The sequence below is a fragment of the Rhineura floridana genome, chromosome 1 (assembly GCF_030035675.1).
Source record: "Rhineura floridana isolate rRhiFlo1 chromosome 1, rRhiFlo1.hap2, whole genome shotgun sequence".
NCBI classification, from domain to species: domain Eukaryota; kingdom Metazoa; phylum Chordata; class Lepidosauria; order Squamata; family Rhineuridae; genus Rhineura; species Rhineura floridana.
This window is the reverse complement of record NC_084480.1, coordinates 287,718,232-287,734,337: the sequence shown is the minus strand read 5'-3', so window position 1 is coordinate 287,734,337 and position 16,106 is coordinate 287,718,232. Positions and strand designations below refer to the sequence as shown.

At 42.2% G+C, this 16,106-nt stretch overlaps 1 protein-coding gene across 2 annotated transcripts; it reads left to right on the top strand.

Moving 5' to 3' along the window:
- Positions 1-1,141: 1,141 nt before the first annotated feature.
- Positions 1,142-15,508, top strand: PABPC1 (poly(A) binding protein cytoplasmic 1). 2 transcript variants are annotated; one of them, XM_061604493.1, is made up of 15 exons: positions 1,142-1,831; positions 6,409-6,602; positions 6,721-6,836; positions 7,284-7,423; positions 8,996-9,090; positions 9,967-10,104; positions 10,190-10,285; positions 11,069-11,341; positions 11,586-11,676; positions 11,789-11,899; positions 12,274-12,428; positions 12,665-12,749; positions 13,520-13,650; positions 13,757-13,850; positions 15,078-15,508. In XM_061604493.1, the coding sequence occupies exons 1-14, from the start codon at positions 1,639-1,641 to the stop codon at positions 13,847-13,849; spliced, it is 1,911 nt and encodes a 636-aa protein (XP_061460477.1). In that variant the 5' UTR covers positions 1,142-1,638; the 3' UTR covers position 13,850; positions 15,078-15,508. The 2 variants fall into 2 exon arrangements, with proteins under 2 accessions (XP_061460477.1, XP_061460469.1); XM_061604485.1 differs by having other exon boundaries at positions 15,075-15,508.
- The last annotated feature ends 598 nt before the right edge of the window (positions 15,509-16,106 follow it).

The window sequence follows — 16,106 nt, the reverse complement described above, 5'->3', positions numbered from 1 at the left end:
TACAGAAACAAGTGTCAATGTTGACAGTTAGAGAAATTGAAAGGAAATTAAATTTTGCTAAACAAAGGACTTTTGAATTTGCAAATAAACCGGGGAAATTGCTAGCATATAAATTAAGAAAAGAACGACAATACTGAACTAGATAGTTGAATAACCTGACCTGGTGTGAGTCAGGTTCCTATATTCTTATTTCACCCCTGCAGTCTCCAAGTTGTTAGGCATGTTTTTAAAATTCCAAAAAGAATTAGCAATAGTTTCTACAGAAAAAGAAGAAAAATTAATAAAGCAGGACTATCAGAATAAAACCAGTACATCTCATCTTACAAACCAGAAGAACTATTTTTAAAAGAACAGCCTCCAAAGACTCTACTATTGATTTGTATTGTGTTTTAATTGCTACAAGCCATTTTAGTAGTCAACCTTGGCTGAAAAGCTAGTTATGGAGGAGAGAGCTAAATATCAACAAGGTTGATATTTAGTCCTACTGATAGGCATTTACGACAGAAACAATATCAATAAGGTTAATAGAGAAAGATTCCCTCCCTTTCTTTACTGGCAGCACGGTAAACAACCACAAGTTGTTCCCTGGCCCCTCCCTAATTTTAACAACTTTTTTCTCTATAGGTACTTTTAAAAAAACCATCTACGCATGCGTCTAAAACCTGACCATCACATGCTCCCAGAAATTCCTGTCTGAAGCGTTCTTTACCGAAAATGCTTGCTCTTATCATTCGTAGACTTATAATAGCCTAGTGCTCCCCTTGCGCATGCGTCCTCTACAAAGGTCACTAGCCTTTTTTTATACCGCAAATACGCCAAGAGCGCATGCGGCACTCTTTGCCTCCTTACCACTGTCCTGTCCTTCCCCACAACAGTCCTATGATCTCGCCGACCATTCTTCCTTGCGTCTACCAGCTGCCCATGCGCAACCTATTGCTCCAACCTGGGCCCCTATGCCTTTTAGTAAAGCATGGCGTCACACACCACCGCCACGAGCTTTTGCTCCTCTTCTCCTCCCTTCCTTTTCTCCTCCCACCACCTTTTTTGTTGCGGCGCATGCGCATTGAGGTCTTTCAGTGAGTGGCGAGCTGTATGGTGGAGGCGGCTGGGGGCGGGGCGTCTATATATAGTGCGCGGCCGGGGCGGTGGCTTTCCCCTTGTCCCCCGGCCGCTGACGGTGCTGTGTGCGTAGTGTGTGTGCTCCGGCCTTCCCCGGGCACACCAGCTCCGCCGCACCATTTATTACTAAAAGAAAAAAAACCTTTAAAAATCCAAAAAAATCTTAAAAGCCCGAAAAAAACAATAAAAAAATCCCTCGACTACCACCCGTCCCTATCTGAAACCGGCCGGTTTGGTATAAAATAACCCGGTGAAGCGAAGCGAAGTCCCAGACCCGGGGCAGCAGAGAGGAGACCCGCCCAGGCCACAACCAACAGCAGAAGGAAGAGCCGCCACAAGAAGCAACAGCAACAGCCCACTCCTTCTCCCGCCGGCAGCAACGAGCGGTCGAACGAGCCGCCAACCGTCGCTAACCGTCTCCGCGGAGCCGTTGAATTTAGAACCCGGCGACCCGTCGCGGCCTCCTCGGCGCTCGTGAGTCTGCCCTGCCTCCTCGTCCCCCCTCCCCGTCCCCCCAGCATGAACCCCAGCGCCCCCAGCTACCCGATGGCCTCGCTCTACGTGGGGGACCTGCACCCCGATGTCACCGAAGCCATGCTCTACGAGAAGTTCAGCCCTGCCGGGCCCATCCTTTCCATCCGCGTCTGCAGGGACATGATCACCCGGCGCTCCCTGGGCTACGCCTATGTCAACTTCCAGCAGCCCGCCGATGGTAAGGAACCGGGGGAGATGGCGGAGACGGGGTGGGAGAGGGCCGTGATGTGGAAGAGATAGATGGCTGGGGGGGTTCGCTTCCCCACGCATATGCTGGAGCCACCTGGAGGAGCGGGCACATGGGGAGAGGGGAAGGTGCGATGGGGGCGGGACACGTGGAAGGAGAGCCCGGGAGGGATGGCGGCGCGGGATTTGGGGACTTCGAGGTGCAGTCAGACCGATTTCGAGGACCGGGACTGAATCCAGAGCGGTTTGGAGAGGGAGACCTGAAGCTTCCCTCCCGGCCCGGCTTGACGGCTTCCTGTTCTCGGACCCATGTTCTCGCCCCCTACGAGGGCTGCCGCACGTTCTTCCCCTTCCGCCTCTTCTCTTCATCTCCCCCCCGCGCGCGAGTCATCCCTAGAGCATCCATTTTACAGAGTAAACTCAGTCTCTCAGAGTCCTGGGCCTGCCTCGCGGCGGCGCCGCCTAACAACTCCTTTCTCTCAGCCCGCCGCCGCCCTCTTCTTTTCTGTTCCTTCTTTCCGTGAAATTTCTTAACGTTTAGGTCCAGAGCGGGGATAATTGTAGAGGCGTGGGCAGGGGACAGGCACGCATGAGGCCCAACCTCGGTTTGGTTCGAGCAAGTTTGACCGCCGCGCGACACACGCCACGTTGTGGGGAGGGGGGGAAGACACGACGCTAGGCCTCGTGGCGGGGAGGTGCCTCCATTACACCGAAATGGAAGGGAAAGAAGGCCTCGTCACCGCCAGGGCCTGCGTTTACCACCGAACCGGCCCAACTTCGGGTCACGAGGCAGGGCCCTGGAAAAAAGTCCCCAGCAAGGGCGTGTCAGGCATTGGCTTCCGCCGGCTCACCAAGGACCGGCGAAATGACAAGCGACTTGGAGGAAATGCCAGGATAATTAGTACCTTAAATGGCGATGGAGGGATGGGGCGCGAGTGAGTCGTGTGCCGGCAGAAAATAAAAGGAGGAACTAGTGCAGGCCACGCTTAATTATGTGTTTCTAAAGTGGGGTACTTTCTGCTTCTTGGTTGTGGGCGCTAATTTACAATGCCTGTGTTAAATGAAAAGGTCATTAAATGGATTTTAACATGGGTGGGATGTCTTTCAAAATTATCTACTCTCCTACTGGCTCCCTCTTTCTGCTACTGCATAGATAGCCCATAGTTCAAACAAGAGGGGAAGTTGCACAACCCATCCCTTTTGCTGCTAGACAGGAATGTAAGGGCCTTTAAGCTGGCCACGTTACTGGTGGGTGGGCATTTTGCCTCGTTGAGACATCAGAAATAGGAGCGGAGAAAGTTCTGGGAGGACTTTTCTCTTTACCCAACTGCCAGTCTTACCTTAGGACTGGCACTTTGAGAGCAGTTGGCCTGCAGGCATAAGTGGAGAGTAGGTTTGACTACTAATCAGTAAGCCGTGTAGATTCTGATAGATTTAACACAGTTGTAATAAATTTTTGTAGCTGCATTGGTGTGGAAGATTGGTCAATGTAAAACAGCAACTTAATTTGGACCAAATAGTATTCAATCCTGAAAGCTGACTTTGAAGTTGTACAGAATTCTTCCCTTCTCCTCACCCCAGATATTTAAGAGAGAAATGGGAGAGTCTACATATGTCAAGTTTTAAGTTTATATACTTAGCAAGAGTAAGCCAATTCAGACACATGTCATGGATTTTAAAAATTAAGGAATTCAACTTGGTTAATTTAATAACCTTTTCTCCTTAGCTAGGAAATTATCATACAGACATGGAGCAGCCTGTCTTATTTTTGTGTAGACTCTGGCACTCACATATTAAAATAAACGTTTCTCAATTCAAGTGATTTGAAGGACTGCCTTTGGAACAAGTAATACTTCTGAGTTCACAGAAAATTTGTATAAGCAAAGCATAACCTTATTTGAAGGGCAACAATTGCCCCATTATTCCGTCATAAACCAGTAATAGAACTGTGTCTTTGTGCTTTTTTATAATTTGCTTCATCTTACTTACCCCGTGGCTCATGAATAAGTATTCCAATGGAAAAACATTTTTACCATTTGCTAGAGTAACCACGCATTTAAAACAGTGTCCCAAACAAGATCACAACCATCTGTGTTTTGATCTTTGCTGAATTCTAGCTCCATCTTACCCCCTTCAGTACAGATGATGTAGGCATGGAAGAGAGCTGTGCTACAGCAGTGCTTGTGCTGAGCTGGCAGTTCTCTCAGTGCATGGAAAGAGGCAGGCAGAGCTGTTGTCAGTGCTGCATTATTGAAAAATTGAGGCGACAGCGTTGGCTGGCTCTGTTTTCAGGTTGAGGCCAGAAGGGATGCAAAGAGCTTCTCAGGCAGTAACCTTTGCTTCCCACTCCCCTCCACCAGAGGAATAGCCAACTGCGAGAGACTGGCTGTTTTTTCCAGTGGGTTTTTAGCTTGAAGTTGCCACAGCATTCTGCCTTTTCTTTAAAGAGCAAGAAACCATTAGACAGAAAGGCACCTTTAATTGGTAGCATCCACTCAGGCTTTTTCAGTTTGCACAGGCATTTGGTGGCACTGCTTGGCTAGCTGAATTCACACCTTGGGTAATTTGTCATTCAGATGCTCACCCAGAGACAGTGGATCTGATACTAATCCTGGCAGATTGTTACACAGAATCTAAATATATACCTATGAAATTTAGAAAGGGATATGTATTCTGGGATGAAGGGCTCCAACAGCGTTGGCTTCCACAGATGACAACTCTAATCTTAATGTAGGCAGCGCCTAATGATGATTGAAGGAGCTGCTGGACAGTAAAGCAGTACAAAGATGAAATTAGACATGGTGGGTCTTCTCCAATTGCTTCATCTGGAACATGAGTGGTTAGGGAGGAAAGGTGCAATCTGGAACAGAGAGCCTGTCCATCGATAGGTTTCTTGTTCAATTGACAATATTCCCCCTTCTCCAAATTAATTTCTGAGTTGAGGAGGGTCAGTGAGTGCACCTGTTCTAGCCATATTGCTCATCAGTGATCATCTTATAATAGATACAGATATCGGAACATAGGAATCTGCATTATACTGAGTCAGACCATTGGTCTACACTGACTGGCAGTAGCTCTCCAGGTGTTCTGACAGGCCATTTCCAGGAGATGGTGGGGACTGAACCTGAGAACGTTTCTATGTAAAACAGGTGCCCTGTAACTGAGCTATGGCCATTTCCCATAGTACTCTGATGTCTCAAACGTTCTCACAGGTCAAGGAATGTTCAGCATACAAGGCAAAAAGTGCATCATCATATGGAATTGGGGGAAGTAACACTTTTGGGTTTAGGATCTGTGTGCTGACATCCTTTTGGGCTGTGCAGCAAAACTGCAGTGGATGGTAGAGACACTGGGATGGAAAACGGTTTTTGGCTGTGGGTATGGAACTGTTGTATAATAGGGCTGGAATTCACAAAGGTTTGAAATCTGTTAAAAAGGGATGGCTTTAAGTGTCAGTCTTGCCAGATCCTTCGTTCATGAAAAATTCCTGTTATCTTTATAATTGTACTGTACAGAAAGGGTTGCTTTGAAGTGGTAATTTTGGGATTTTATGGCTGATTCTGATCGAGAGTGGGTAACCTTTTATACTTAGAGATCCATAACGGCTTTCAATTTCTTTGTCTGCTTACAACTCTGAATTTTTATTTTGTATGTTGGTATCAGGTCAATAAACTGGCCTTCTCTTTTCAGTGAGCAATATAACATTTTTCTAGATGGATCCAAAGAAATTACAAGGGAGATTGGGAGACCATATTTTTTTTACCTGCCATTACATGGGAGGAACCATAGGGAAGCTGCCTTTTACCGAGTTAGACTGTTGGTGCATCTAGCTCAGTACTGCTTACACTGATTGTCAGCAGCCTATTGAACCTGGGACCTTCTGCACGCAAAGCAGATGCTTTTATCACTGAGCTACAGCCTTTCCTCAAGTATTGTTATTGTTCAAGTGCTCTGTTCTCCAGTGTTGCTAGTGACTTGCATCTCATATTCAGATTTCAAAAATGGTAGTTTTCATTTCACAAGATGGTGAAAATTGATGGAATTTTTTAGTACACAATACCCTTGGGGCAGTTTAATTATATTGGGTGGTATCCAACAATGTACTTCCACTAGTGTAAGGATTTCTGCTTGTGCAGTGCAACTCTCCCTTCCTCTCTTCTCTGTGCATGCCACCTCTGCACTCCCCAAATCTGTTCCACGGGGTTGAGGGGAAATTCAGAATAGATTTGTTGGGGGGTGAGAATTGGGAGGGGAAGTTCAGTTGCATAGCTAAAAGTCTTTGTGCTAGCAGAATTACTTCGTTGGATACCCCTCATCGTGTTTCTATTTAGAATGCTTACCCCTGGGTCTGGTTTTTACCCCATCATCTGGAATAGCACAATCCTTCCTGAACATCACAGATTAGAATAGTGTTGAATTTTATGGAATTCAGGAAGCCAAGAACAAACTGAATTTTGTAGGCTGATTATAAAGGCAAGAACAATTTATTTTCTGAATAACAATATTGTATGTAAAATTTGCATTGCCTTCAGATTAAAGTAATTTAACATTAATTAACTTATTTTGCAGCTGAGCGAGCTTTAGATACTATGAATTTCGATGTCATTAAAGGCAAACCAGTACGTATCATGTGGTCTCAGCGTGATCCATCTCTACGTAAGAGTGGCGTTGGAAACATCTTCATTAAGAACTTGGATAAGTCAATTGATAATAAAGCTTTGTATGATACATTTTCTGCATTTGGAAACATCCTCTCTTGTAAGGTGAGTTGAAGTGAAGAAAAACCCACAGCAGAGATTGAAACCTAGATCAGTAATTCAGCATTGAAATTAGCATAATTGCATGCCAGTCATCTCACAAACATCCTAATAATTTTCATAGGTTGTATGTGATGAAAATGGATCCAAAGGCTATGGATTTGTACACTTTGAGACACAAGAAGCGGCAGAAAGAGCTATTGAAAAAATGAATGGAATGCTGCTTAATGATCGTAAAGTGTGAGTACATAATCGTTGAGCTGAAATTCAGCTCTGATTCTAGTGTTGGTTTAGTAATTGGAAATATATGTACAGAAAACAAAAGGGAGGAGATTGTCTCATTCATTACATAGGAACTGTGAGAGTGACAGTATGTCACAATTGGGGCAGTTGTAGCACATTGCCATGTTTATCTGGCTGGGGAAACAGTGGAGTAATATGGCTGCCCCATTCTGAATAATCTGTCTTCCAAGACAGACAGAAAGACTGGCAGACGCTTACTCTGCTATCTCCCTTGTTGGGGAATATTGCAGTGTGCTATGGCAGCTGCTCGCGCGCCGGGAACTGAAGCAGGGTATGGGTAAGCACCTCTGTAGCTCTTACTGTATACAGTTCTTCGTTATGAAAAGAAAGTTAGTGCCCTGAAACTTGTAAAATCTAAGCAGCTGTTCTCGTTTTTTAAACTAGATTTGTTGGAAGGTTTAAATCTCGTAAAGAACGTGAAGCAGAGCTTGGAGCTCGTGCTAAGGAGTTCACTAATGTTTACATCAAGAATTTTGGAGAAGACATGGACGATGAGAGGCTTAAGGAACTCTTTGGCAAGTTTGGTAATGTCACTAGTTTTTCATGTATATAAAAATCACTTAGGTTCTTGTGTGCTCTCACCCAATTGTGGCTTACCCACCCCAACTCATTATTATAATTCGATTTATACAATGTCAGGCTATTAGTCCTTTTAACTGGAGATGCCAGAAACTGAGCTAAGCACTTTCTCCATTCACTTGCTTACGTTCTTGACTCCCTTCTGGAGTGCAATTCCTGCCATTGGATCTTAACACTGACCTCATTTTGTGATATGTTGGCAGCATTTGTTCGCTGCCAGTAGGGTCGGTCACTTACGGATTTGAAACTAGGGTTCCACACTGGATTCAGATCCTTGGTAATCTTAACCATGTTAAGTTCTTGCCAGTGTAACACTTAACCTCCAGTAAGGCCAGAGATGGGAATTTTCTCTCCAGAACAGAAGAGAGAAGAGGGCTTGATAGCGCAGCTTGTTCCCAATTGCTTATACATTGTCATTAGCAATGTTAAATAAAATAAGAAAAAAAATTCGATTTCCATACACTGAAAATAGCCAGGTGATTTCATGCAGGGCAGAATAAAATCTCTCTAATGTACATACTTAATGTAAAACTTAAAGCATTTTATTGGTGTGTTAATAATTGTAAAATATAGCCTGTTCATTTCATGACTATAGTGAATTTTCTTCTGTGGGTTAATGTAGTATGCCTGTGAAATCCAAACATTCATTATAAAATGAGTTCAACAAATCATACAAGAGATTAACATGGACATCTAACTGTCAAACTATTGATTTTTAACTGCAGTTGGAAAACTAGTCTCCTGAATCAGTCGCCTTAGCTACAAATGATTTTGCCAAGACTTGGTAGTAAATAGCCGTAGAATAGTAGAGGTGGAAGGGGCCTATAAGGCCATCAAGTGCAACCCCCTGCTCAATGCAGGAATCCAAATCAAAGCATTCCTGACAGATGGCTGTCCAGCTGCCTCCAGTGTTTTATTTAGTGTTCAGTATGCTGTATGTTGTACAGTAGAGATGGGGAAATGTTTTCAGCCTATGGGCCTCATTCCCTTCTGGGCAACCTTCAAAGGGCCGTGTGCCAGTGGTGGGTGGAACCAGAGGCACAAGTGGGTGGAGTAATGAATATAAATACTACCTCTGTACAAGTAGGCTAGTTTCTACACACCCTCTGTCTGACCTCTATCCAGGGAAGTAAGAGGCATTATCAGAGGTCAAGGACACATTTCAGCCAGGCAAAAACACTCTGTGTGTGGTTTCAGGAGAGTTCCAGTGACCATACTGAGAGGCCTGGCGGTGCCACATTTGGCCCCCAGATGTGAGGCTCCACATGCCTGATGTACAGAGTACACTTTCTCTAAAAATAGGGCATGCATATATTGTGAGTTAGCCAGTTATAAGTATTCTAATACATAAAAAATTGTCATCTTCTGGAAACATTCTTTAGTCAAGTGTTTTGTAGAGAATTTAATTAAGTGTTGCTTATTCTGTATTTTGTTTTAATGATATAATTGTATACCAACTGAGATTTTCTTGTGTGTAAATATTCTTATAAATAAACTAAATCTTGTATACTTCTTAGGACCTGCCTTAAGTGTGAAAGTTATGACTGACGAGAGTGGGAAATCCAAAGGCTTTGGCTTTGTCAGTTTTGAAAGACATGAGGATGCTCAGAAAGTAAGTGAACGCATCTTTATAAGAACTTTGTCAAGCATTCTAAATTTGTTAGTGGTTAAGTTTGTGGTTTTGGACCCTTTTATTTTGTGTAAACGGATACGAAACTATGCCAAATCTGCCTTTCTAGATGCTTTTATATTAATTATATTCACTTCTGTGCATATTTGGTTTTCTAATATGGATCTAATAGCCAGGGAATACTAATCGGTTCTCAAAATCAGGACTGGGGACCTTGGTCCAGTTTCCCCAAACCATACCCAACTAGCCCACATCTGATGTCATATGTGACATCAGGTGTGGGGCAGGTAGAGGCATGGCTGGATCCTGTGACTAGAAAGTAGTGTTGAACCCCACACACATCAGGTAATGCCGAAGGAATTCAATCCTACTTGGTGTGGGTGCTCAAGCAAATTCACCATGGGGAACCTGCTGGCACAAAAAACCTTGCAAAAAGTAGAATTGGATCTCCCTGTGCCTCATCTAATGCATGGGGAGTTCAGTCCTGCTTGGTTGCTATCTCTGTCCTTTTCCCCCCTCACACACACACACAGGCCAACTTATCAGTATGGCATCAAATTATTGAAAACGGTGGGGGAGATAAAGATCTGGGCCATGGGCTAAAAGGTGTTCTCCACCCTTGCTCTAAATCTTTTGTCAAGTCTCTTCTGATGGATATTCATACTATGTATTATTTCTTCTCTTGTACTTAGAAAATGGAAGCACACTACTTCAGTCTGTACATACTGTCCACCTAGTCTGTATGTGTTTAGGTTCCTTTTTCTTTTTATCTTTCACTCTTGCTCTTTGATTGTGGGACCAATGTCATTTGAAATCAACCATGATAAGCATTTTAAAGTACCCTTTTTATTTGTGAAGGCTGTAGATGAGATGAATGGAAAGGAACTCAACGGAAAACAAATATACGTTGGCCGAGCTCAGAAAAAAGTAGAAAGACAAACAGAGCTCAAGCGCAAATTTGAGCAAATGAAGCAGGACAGGATAACCAGATATCAGGTAGAATATGAACAGGACACATAGTTTTCGCTGGGTCATATGTTCTGCAAGTTGATCACTTCATATGTTCAATTTAACTTTTCAGGGTGTAAACCTTTATGTGAAAAATCTTGATGATGGAATTGATGATGAGCGCCTACGTAAAGAATTTTCACCATTTGGTACAATTACTAGTGCAAAGGTAATGGAATTTTCATTGGCTTATGCTTTGCAGGGAGAATAGTGCCAAACATAGTTTTTAGTCGCCCTGGGCTCCTGGGAGGAAGGACAGAATATCAATTAGTAAAATACAATACTGGAAAATAACCTACTTTTCATTAGGTAGCTATCTTGAAAGCACAGTACATGCACGGAATGCAATATCTACACACAATATCAGTTTGTTTTCAGCTGAACAAAATCTGTATGCTGTTAAGACTTTAAAAAGCTGTTGACTGGTTCTTATTTAAAGCTTTAGGGAAATTAGCGTACTGCTGCATGGATATGCATTGGAACCAGACTTCACTGTCTGAACAAAAGGACTCCTTCTGTCCACAGAAGGCTTTTGATCCATTGGGGGGATTGCAGTAGTTGAAAGAGGGGAGGGGAGTTTTGCATCTGTAAAAGTGTAAAAGTTATCTCCTGCATTCTGCTGGTAGGTGCACCCCTGAATGAAAACCCCTAGGAATGGTCTTGCCAACAGAATCAAAGTCTGGATCCAATTCAGTATGCTTGCAGTATTGTTGCCAGCTATCCCAACATCATTAAACCTTCCAATCAATCTGCCTGTCTGTGTAGGCAACGTACCTCAGTGTATAAATCCAAAATAATCCAGAATGCAGGGTCTGGTAGTCATCCAAGAAATTGACAAATGATTGGTTTTTGTATTAGATTATCTTCAGTCGCAAACTATAGTGAAAGAACTTCACATTCTCTGTGCTATTCTCTGCATTGCATTTTTACAGTTGCATTTTTATTTTGGCAGGTTATGATGGAAGGGGGTCGCAGTAAAGGATTTGGGTTTGTCTGCTTTTCTTCACCAGAAGAAGCAACCAAAGCAGTTACAGAAATGAATGGTAGAATTGTGGCCACCAAACCACTATATGTAGCCTTAGCCCAACGTAAAGAAGAACGCCAAGCTCACCTCACCAACCAATACATGCAGAGAATGGCAAGTGTGAGAGCTGTGCCCAATCCAGTCATCAACCCTTACCAGCCAGCACCTCCTTCAGGTTACTTCATGGCAGCTATTCCACAGGTAAGGATTCGGACTATGGTCCCTATTAATACAATGAGTAGAAATGTGTACAGTTGCGGTAGAGTACTAGACACGAGGTGTGTATTAAAATAGTTTTGAGTGTAGTACTTTAGAAAGCCCAGATACTTTTATATAGAATAATCAAGCATTTGAGTAAGAATAGAATAATTCCATTAAGTTTTTTTGCTGTAATAAAGCACAGAAGTTGATGAATAAAACAATACATTATTGTTTTGTTGACTAGACACAAAACCGTGCTGCATACTATCCTACTAGCCAACTTACTCAGCTCAGACCAAGTCCTCGCTGGACTGCTCAGGGTGCCAGACCTCATCGTAAGTGACTTGCATTTCTTAAGGGATTTGGGGCAGTATGGGTATGGCTAACTGAAGCTTGATTTATGTTGCTTCCAAACTGCATACTTACAGTGAATTATCTTAAATTCAGCTTTCCAGAACATGCCAAGTGCCATCCGCCCAGCAGCTCCCAGACCACCATTCAGTACCATGAGGCCAGCATCATCACAGGTTCCACGAGTAATGTCAACACAGCGTGTTGGTGAGCTCTGGAGTTCAGTTAATTATACTGGCTTAGTTCAGCTATTAGCTATAATGGCTATGCTCTGCCTCCACAGCTGGAGGCACTACTTCTGAGTACCAGATGCTGGAAACCACATGAGGGAAGAGCATTGTTGCCCTCAGGTCCTGCTTGTGGGCTTCACAAAGGCATCTGGTTGGCTATTGTGAGAACTAGATGGGCCATTGACCTGATCCAGCAAGCTCTTCTTATATTCTTAAATGTGTGCAGTTCAGTTGTGTCTGAAACTTAAATATAATGTTTTCAAAAGACTACCTAAACCTAAACAAAATCTGGTGAAATGCAGTTTCAACAGAATTTGCCACTTTGGCTGAAATCAATCTTTCCCTCCCCAGCTAACACATCCACACAAACCATGGGTCCACGTCCAGCAGCTGCTGCTGCTGCAGCTACTCCAGCCGTGCGCACCGTTCCTCAGTACAAGTATGCTGCTGGTGTTCGCAATCCTCAACAACATCTTAATACACAGCCTCAGGTTGCTATGCAGCAGGTAAATGTAACAATTACAGCAGCACTTATGTTAGGGGTGAGCTTCAAAATTATAAAGCAATCTGAACCTATGCAGAGTTCAAACATGCTTAAGCCTATTGAAATCAGTAGGTGGACTTGAGTTTGTCCTTGCTAGTGTCAAAGTGAGCTTTCCTGAGTGACATGAATGCAGATACAATTTGAGTGCCACATAAATTGTCCCATAACTTAATCTTGTTAAATGTTATCCAATTCTAGCCTGCTGTCCATGTGCAAGGTCAGGAACCTTTGACTGCTTCCATGTTGGCTTCTGCCCCTCCACAAGAACAAAAGCAGATGTTGGGTAAGTTGGTGTTTGACTGAACGTGGGACTTGCGTAGTGGGAATGGCACAGTAATGCCTAGGGGAGGCAGGCAGAGCAATACAGTTTGGTATGTCTTATTGAGAAGTCCAAAAGGCTAGGATTGGAACCAAAGAACCATGAGTGCAAAGACAATAGCTGTTGGTACTGCACATGCTGGTGCAATAGCTCACACAGTGCTGAAATAGGTTGTTTAGCAGTTCTGATGTTCCGCTTTTGCAAGAGGTTGCACAGGGAAAAACATTTTGGATTTAATTCTGTTTATCTCTTGTATTACTCGAGTTTGGGGATTAAAACAACCCTTCTTTTGTGTGCAGAATTGCACTTTTGGACCCAACCCTCAAGAGCCAGGATTTCTAAAAATGTTGTGGCTCCAACTGGGATTGCTTAGGAGAGGGGGTCAGGTGCTGCAGGTCCGTTTGACTCAGTAGACTTTGGATGAAAAGAGGGTTTGTAAGAGCCATGGAGGATGAGGAAGAAGCAATTAAGAGGGTAAAAGATGGGTGGGTGAAGTCCCGCCAAAAAAGTGTGTTAGGGTGTCAAGAGAGGTGTTTTCATAATCTTCCAAACAATTAAATTGATGGTGGGCATCAACTATTACTCAAAAAGTCTGCAGGAGCTGTTTTCCAGATAAAGTACCTTTTGTATGCAGGAGGCCAATATGTGTTAATTTTGAGGTATGTTAAAGCAAATGCATTCAGAATACTAAAGAGACAAGTATTAATCTTATGAACTCGTCAACTGTTTTCTAGGAGAACGCCTATTCCCTCTTATTCAAAACATGCACCCTACTCTGGCGGGTAAAATCACTGGTATGTTGTTAGAGATTGACAACTCTGAACTCCTCCATATGCTTGAGTCTCCTGAATCTCTTCGTTCGAAGGTAGGTGGATTCTTTCAGTGGTACTTTTTTTCTTCCAAACGCAGATTAGCTGTTGAACTGATTACCTTTACAGGAATGTTAATAAAATTGTTTTTACCTTAACTAGGTTGATGAAGCTGTAGCCGTATTGCAAGCCCACCAAGCTAAAGAAGCTGCTCAAAAAGCAGTTAACAATCCAGCGGGTGTTCCAAGTGTCTAATGTAAGTACTCTGAAGAATAGGTTTCAAATGCAGGCATACACTGTTGATTGAGTGATTTATTGATTGAACAAAATTTGTATACCACTTGAAGTAAAAAGACCTCCAAGTGGCTTTAAAAAACATAAACATTATCAATAAAACAGTGAAAAACAAGTAATTGAAAACATATTTAAAACAATTAAAACAGCTACTAACTAAAAAGATTAAAACAGATCAACATCTATGTGTCCGGACAGGCTTGCCTAAACAGAAAAGCTTTAAGCAGGTGCCAAAATGAGTACATTCTAAAGGCAGGCAGGTCCAAAGAGAATAGGTGTTTTTGGGGATGGTGAGGCTTTACAAGCTACTGGTGGCTTACCACAGTATCCTAATAAAAGGAATCTGCTCACTGTAATGCACACCTAATGTTTGTGGTACTTTCTGGTATAAGCAGAACATCATAATGAGTAACAGCCCCAGCTCTGCTGAAATGAGATTGTCACCCTCAACTGCTGACTGAGGTTACACTTGCATTGTGTGCTCTTGGCTGTATTGTTGCAGTATCCCCTCTGAATCCTGCACAGCCATGGATGAGGACTTCCATTTCAAAGAGTGGGGAAACTACTTGCCTAGATGGCATGGTATTTTTTCATTATTGGTATTCTAGATCAGAGATGAGTATTCAAGTTGTGTTGTTTTTTGAACCAAAACCAGGGCTGTCTGTGGTAGTCATAATTACTAGTAACTTAGAAAATACAAAAGCCATATGATGCATTTTTGTCCTTGTGCAACGTTATAGTATATACATTTTGAGTGATACCCAATGTTAGTCACACTTGGAGTAGATCCATTAAAATCAGTGGACAAGTTCATTGATTTCAGTGGCTCTACTCTTGAGTATGACTTGTGTTGTATTACGCATTACTTTGGTGACACTTCTGCAAAAAAGATTTATTGGAATGTATTTAGATCGTTCTTTAGATCTGTGTCCAGGCAACTTTGGTGCAATAAGTGCAACTCTGTAACGCCGGATTTCTATGGACTGGCACAGTCAAGATATCAAGCAAACCCATGGCATGTTCTCAATATCCCTAGCCATTGTTAGGACAATAGAAATACTGTATCTGTACCTGGTCAGAGTACACTGTTTGGTTTTATTACCACTTAGTAGTATATAATACAATGAATTTGTTTTTCAAAGGTAATTATATTTTATTATTAATACTTTAATTCTCTTGGTTGCAGAAGATCTGGGACTACGAATTATAATTTCGCTTCACCGAAGAAAAATATCTAAACATGGAAAAACTACTAAATATTGAGAAAAACATTGCAAAATATAAAATAAATAAAAAAAGGAAAGGAAACTTTGAAGCTTATGTACACAACAAATGCCAGGATTAGCAAAACTGTTAGTCCTAGATTACCTATTGATTTAAAATACAAAAAAATAGCAAAAGTTTTAAAAAAACAAATTAATGTTTTATAAACCCGGGGAAAAGAATTTTCAGCACAGTACAAAAAATTTAAAGCATTCCTTTCTTTAATTTTGTAATTTACTGTGGAAATGCTCAGAATATCACTACTGTTGTAGTTAACAGTAAGAATTGATAGCTGAGCAAAGAACCATAATTTGGATTATAAGATTCTTGCTTTAATAAAAATTCCTTAAACACTGATATATTTGCCAGTTTCTTTCTATGCTTCTATAAGATATCATTGTCAAGTATGAATCTAGAATGCCATATACTGCAATGCAAATTCAGTTGCAGACAAGATTAACCTACATTGAATCACCTATTGGGTGTCTATAAGCACTAAAATGGATTGAACAGCCAGATTTGTCTCATTGTAGCATAAAATTCATGGCAACATTTTCTAGAACTGAACATGCAAATAGTATTTTGACTTGAAATAATGTGTTTGTATACATTGTTCTGTTAAGGTGGGGGCAAACTGGAGATGGTAATTACTAAACTGGTAAAAAGAAAGCTGAAAAACAAAGTCCAGAGGGTCACATCACTCGAAAATGCTTGGAAGTTGTTTAAAAACACTATATTAGAAGCTCAACTGGAGTGCATACCGCAGATCAGAAAAGGTACCGCCAGGGCCAAGAAGATGCCAGCATGGTTAACAAACAAAGTCAAGGAAGCTCTTAGAGGCAAAAAGTCTTCCTTCAAAAAATGGAAGTCTTGTCCGAATGAAGAAAATAAAAAAGAACACAAACTCTGGCAGAAGAAATGCAAGAAGACAATAAGGGATGCTAAAAAAGAATTT

Coding starts and splice junctions, on each gene's coding strand:
- PABPC1 (XM_061604493.1), top strand. CDS start 1,639: ATGAACCCCAGCGCCCCCAGCTACCCGATGGCCTCGCTCTACGTGGGG. Junction 7,424..8,995: donor GGAACTCTTTGGCAAGTTTG/GTAATGTCACTA, acceptor TATACTTCTTAG/GACCTGCCTTAAGTGTGAAA. Junction 10,286..11,068: donor GTACAATTACTAGTGCAAAG/GTAATGGAATTT, acceptor TTATTTTGGCAG/GTTATGATGGAAGGGGGTCG.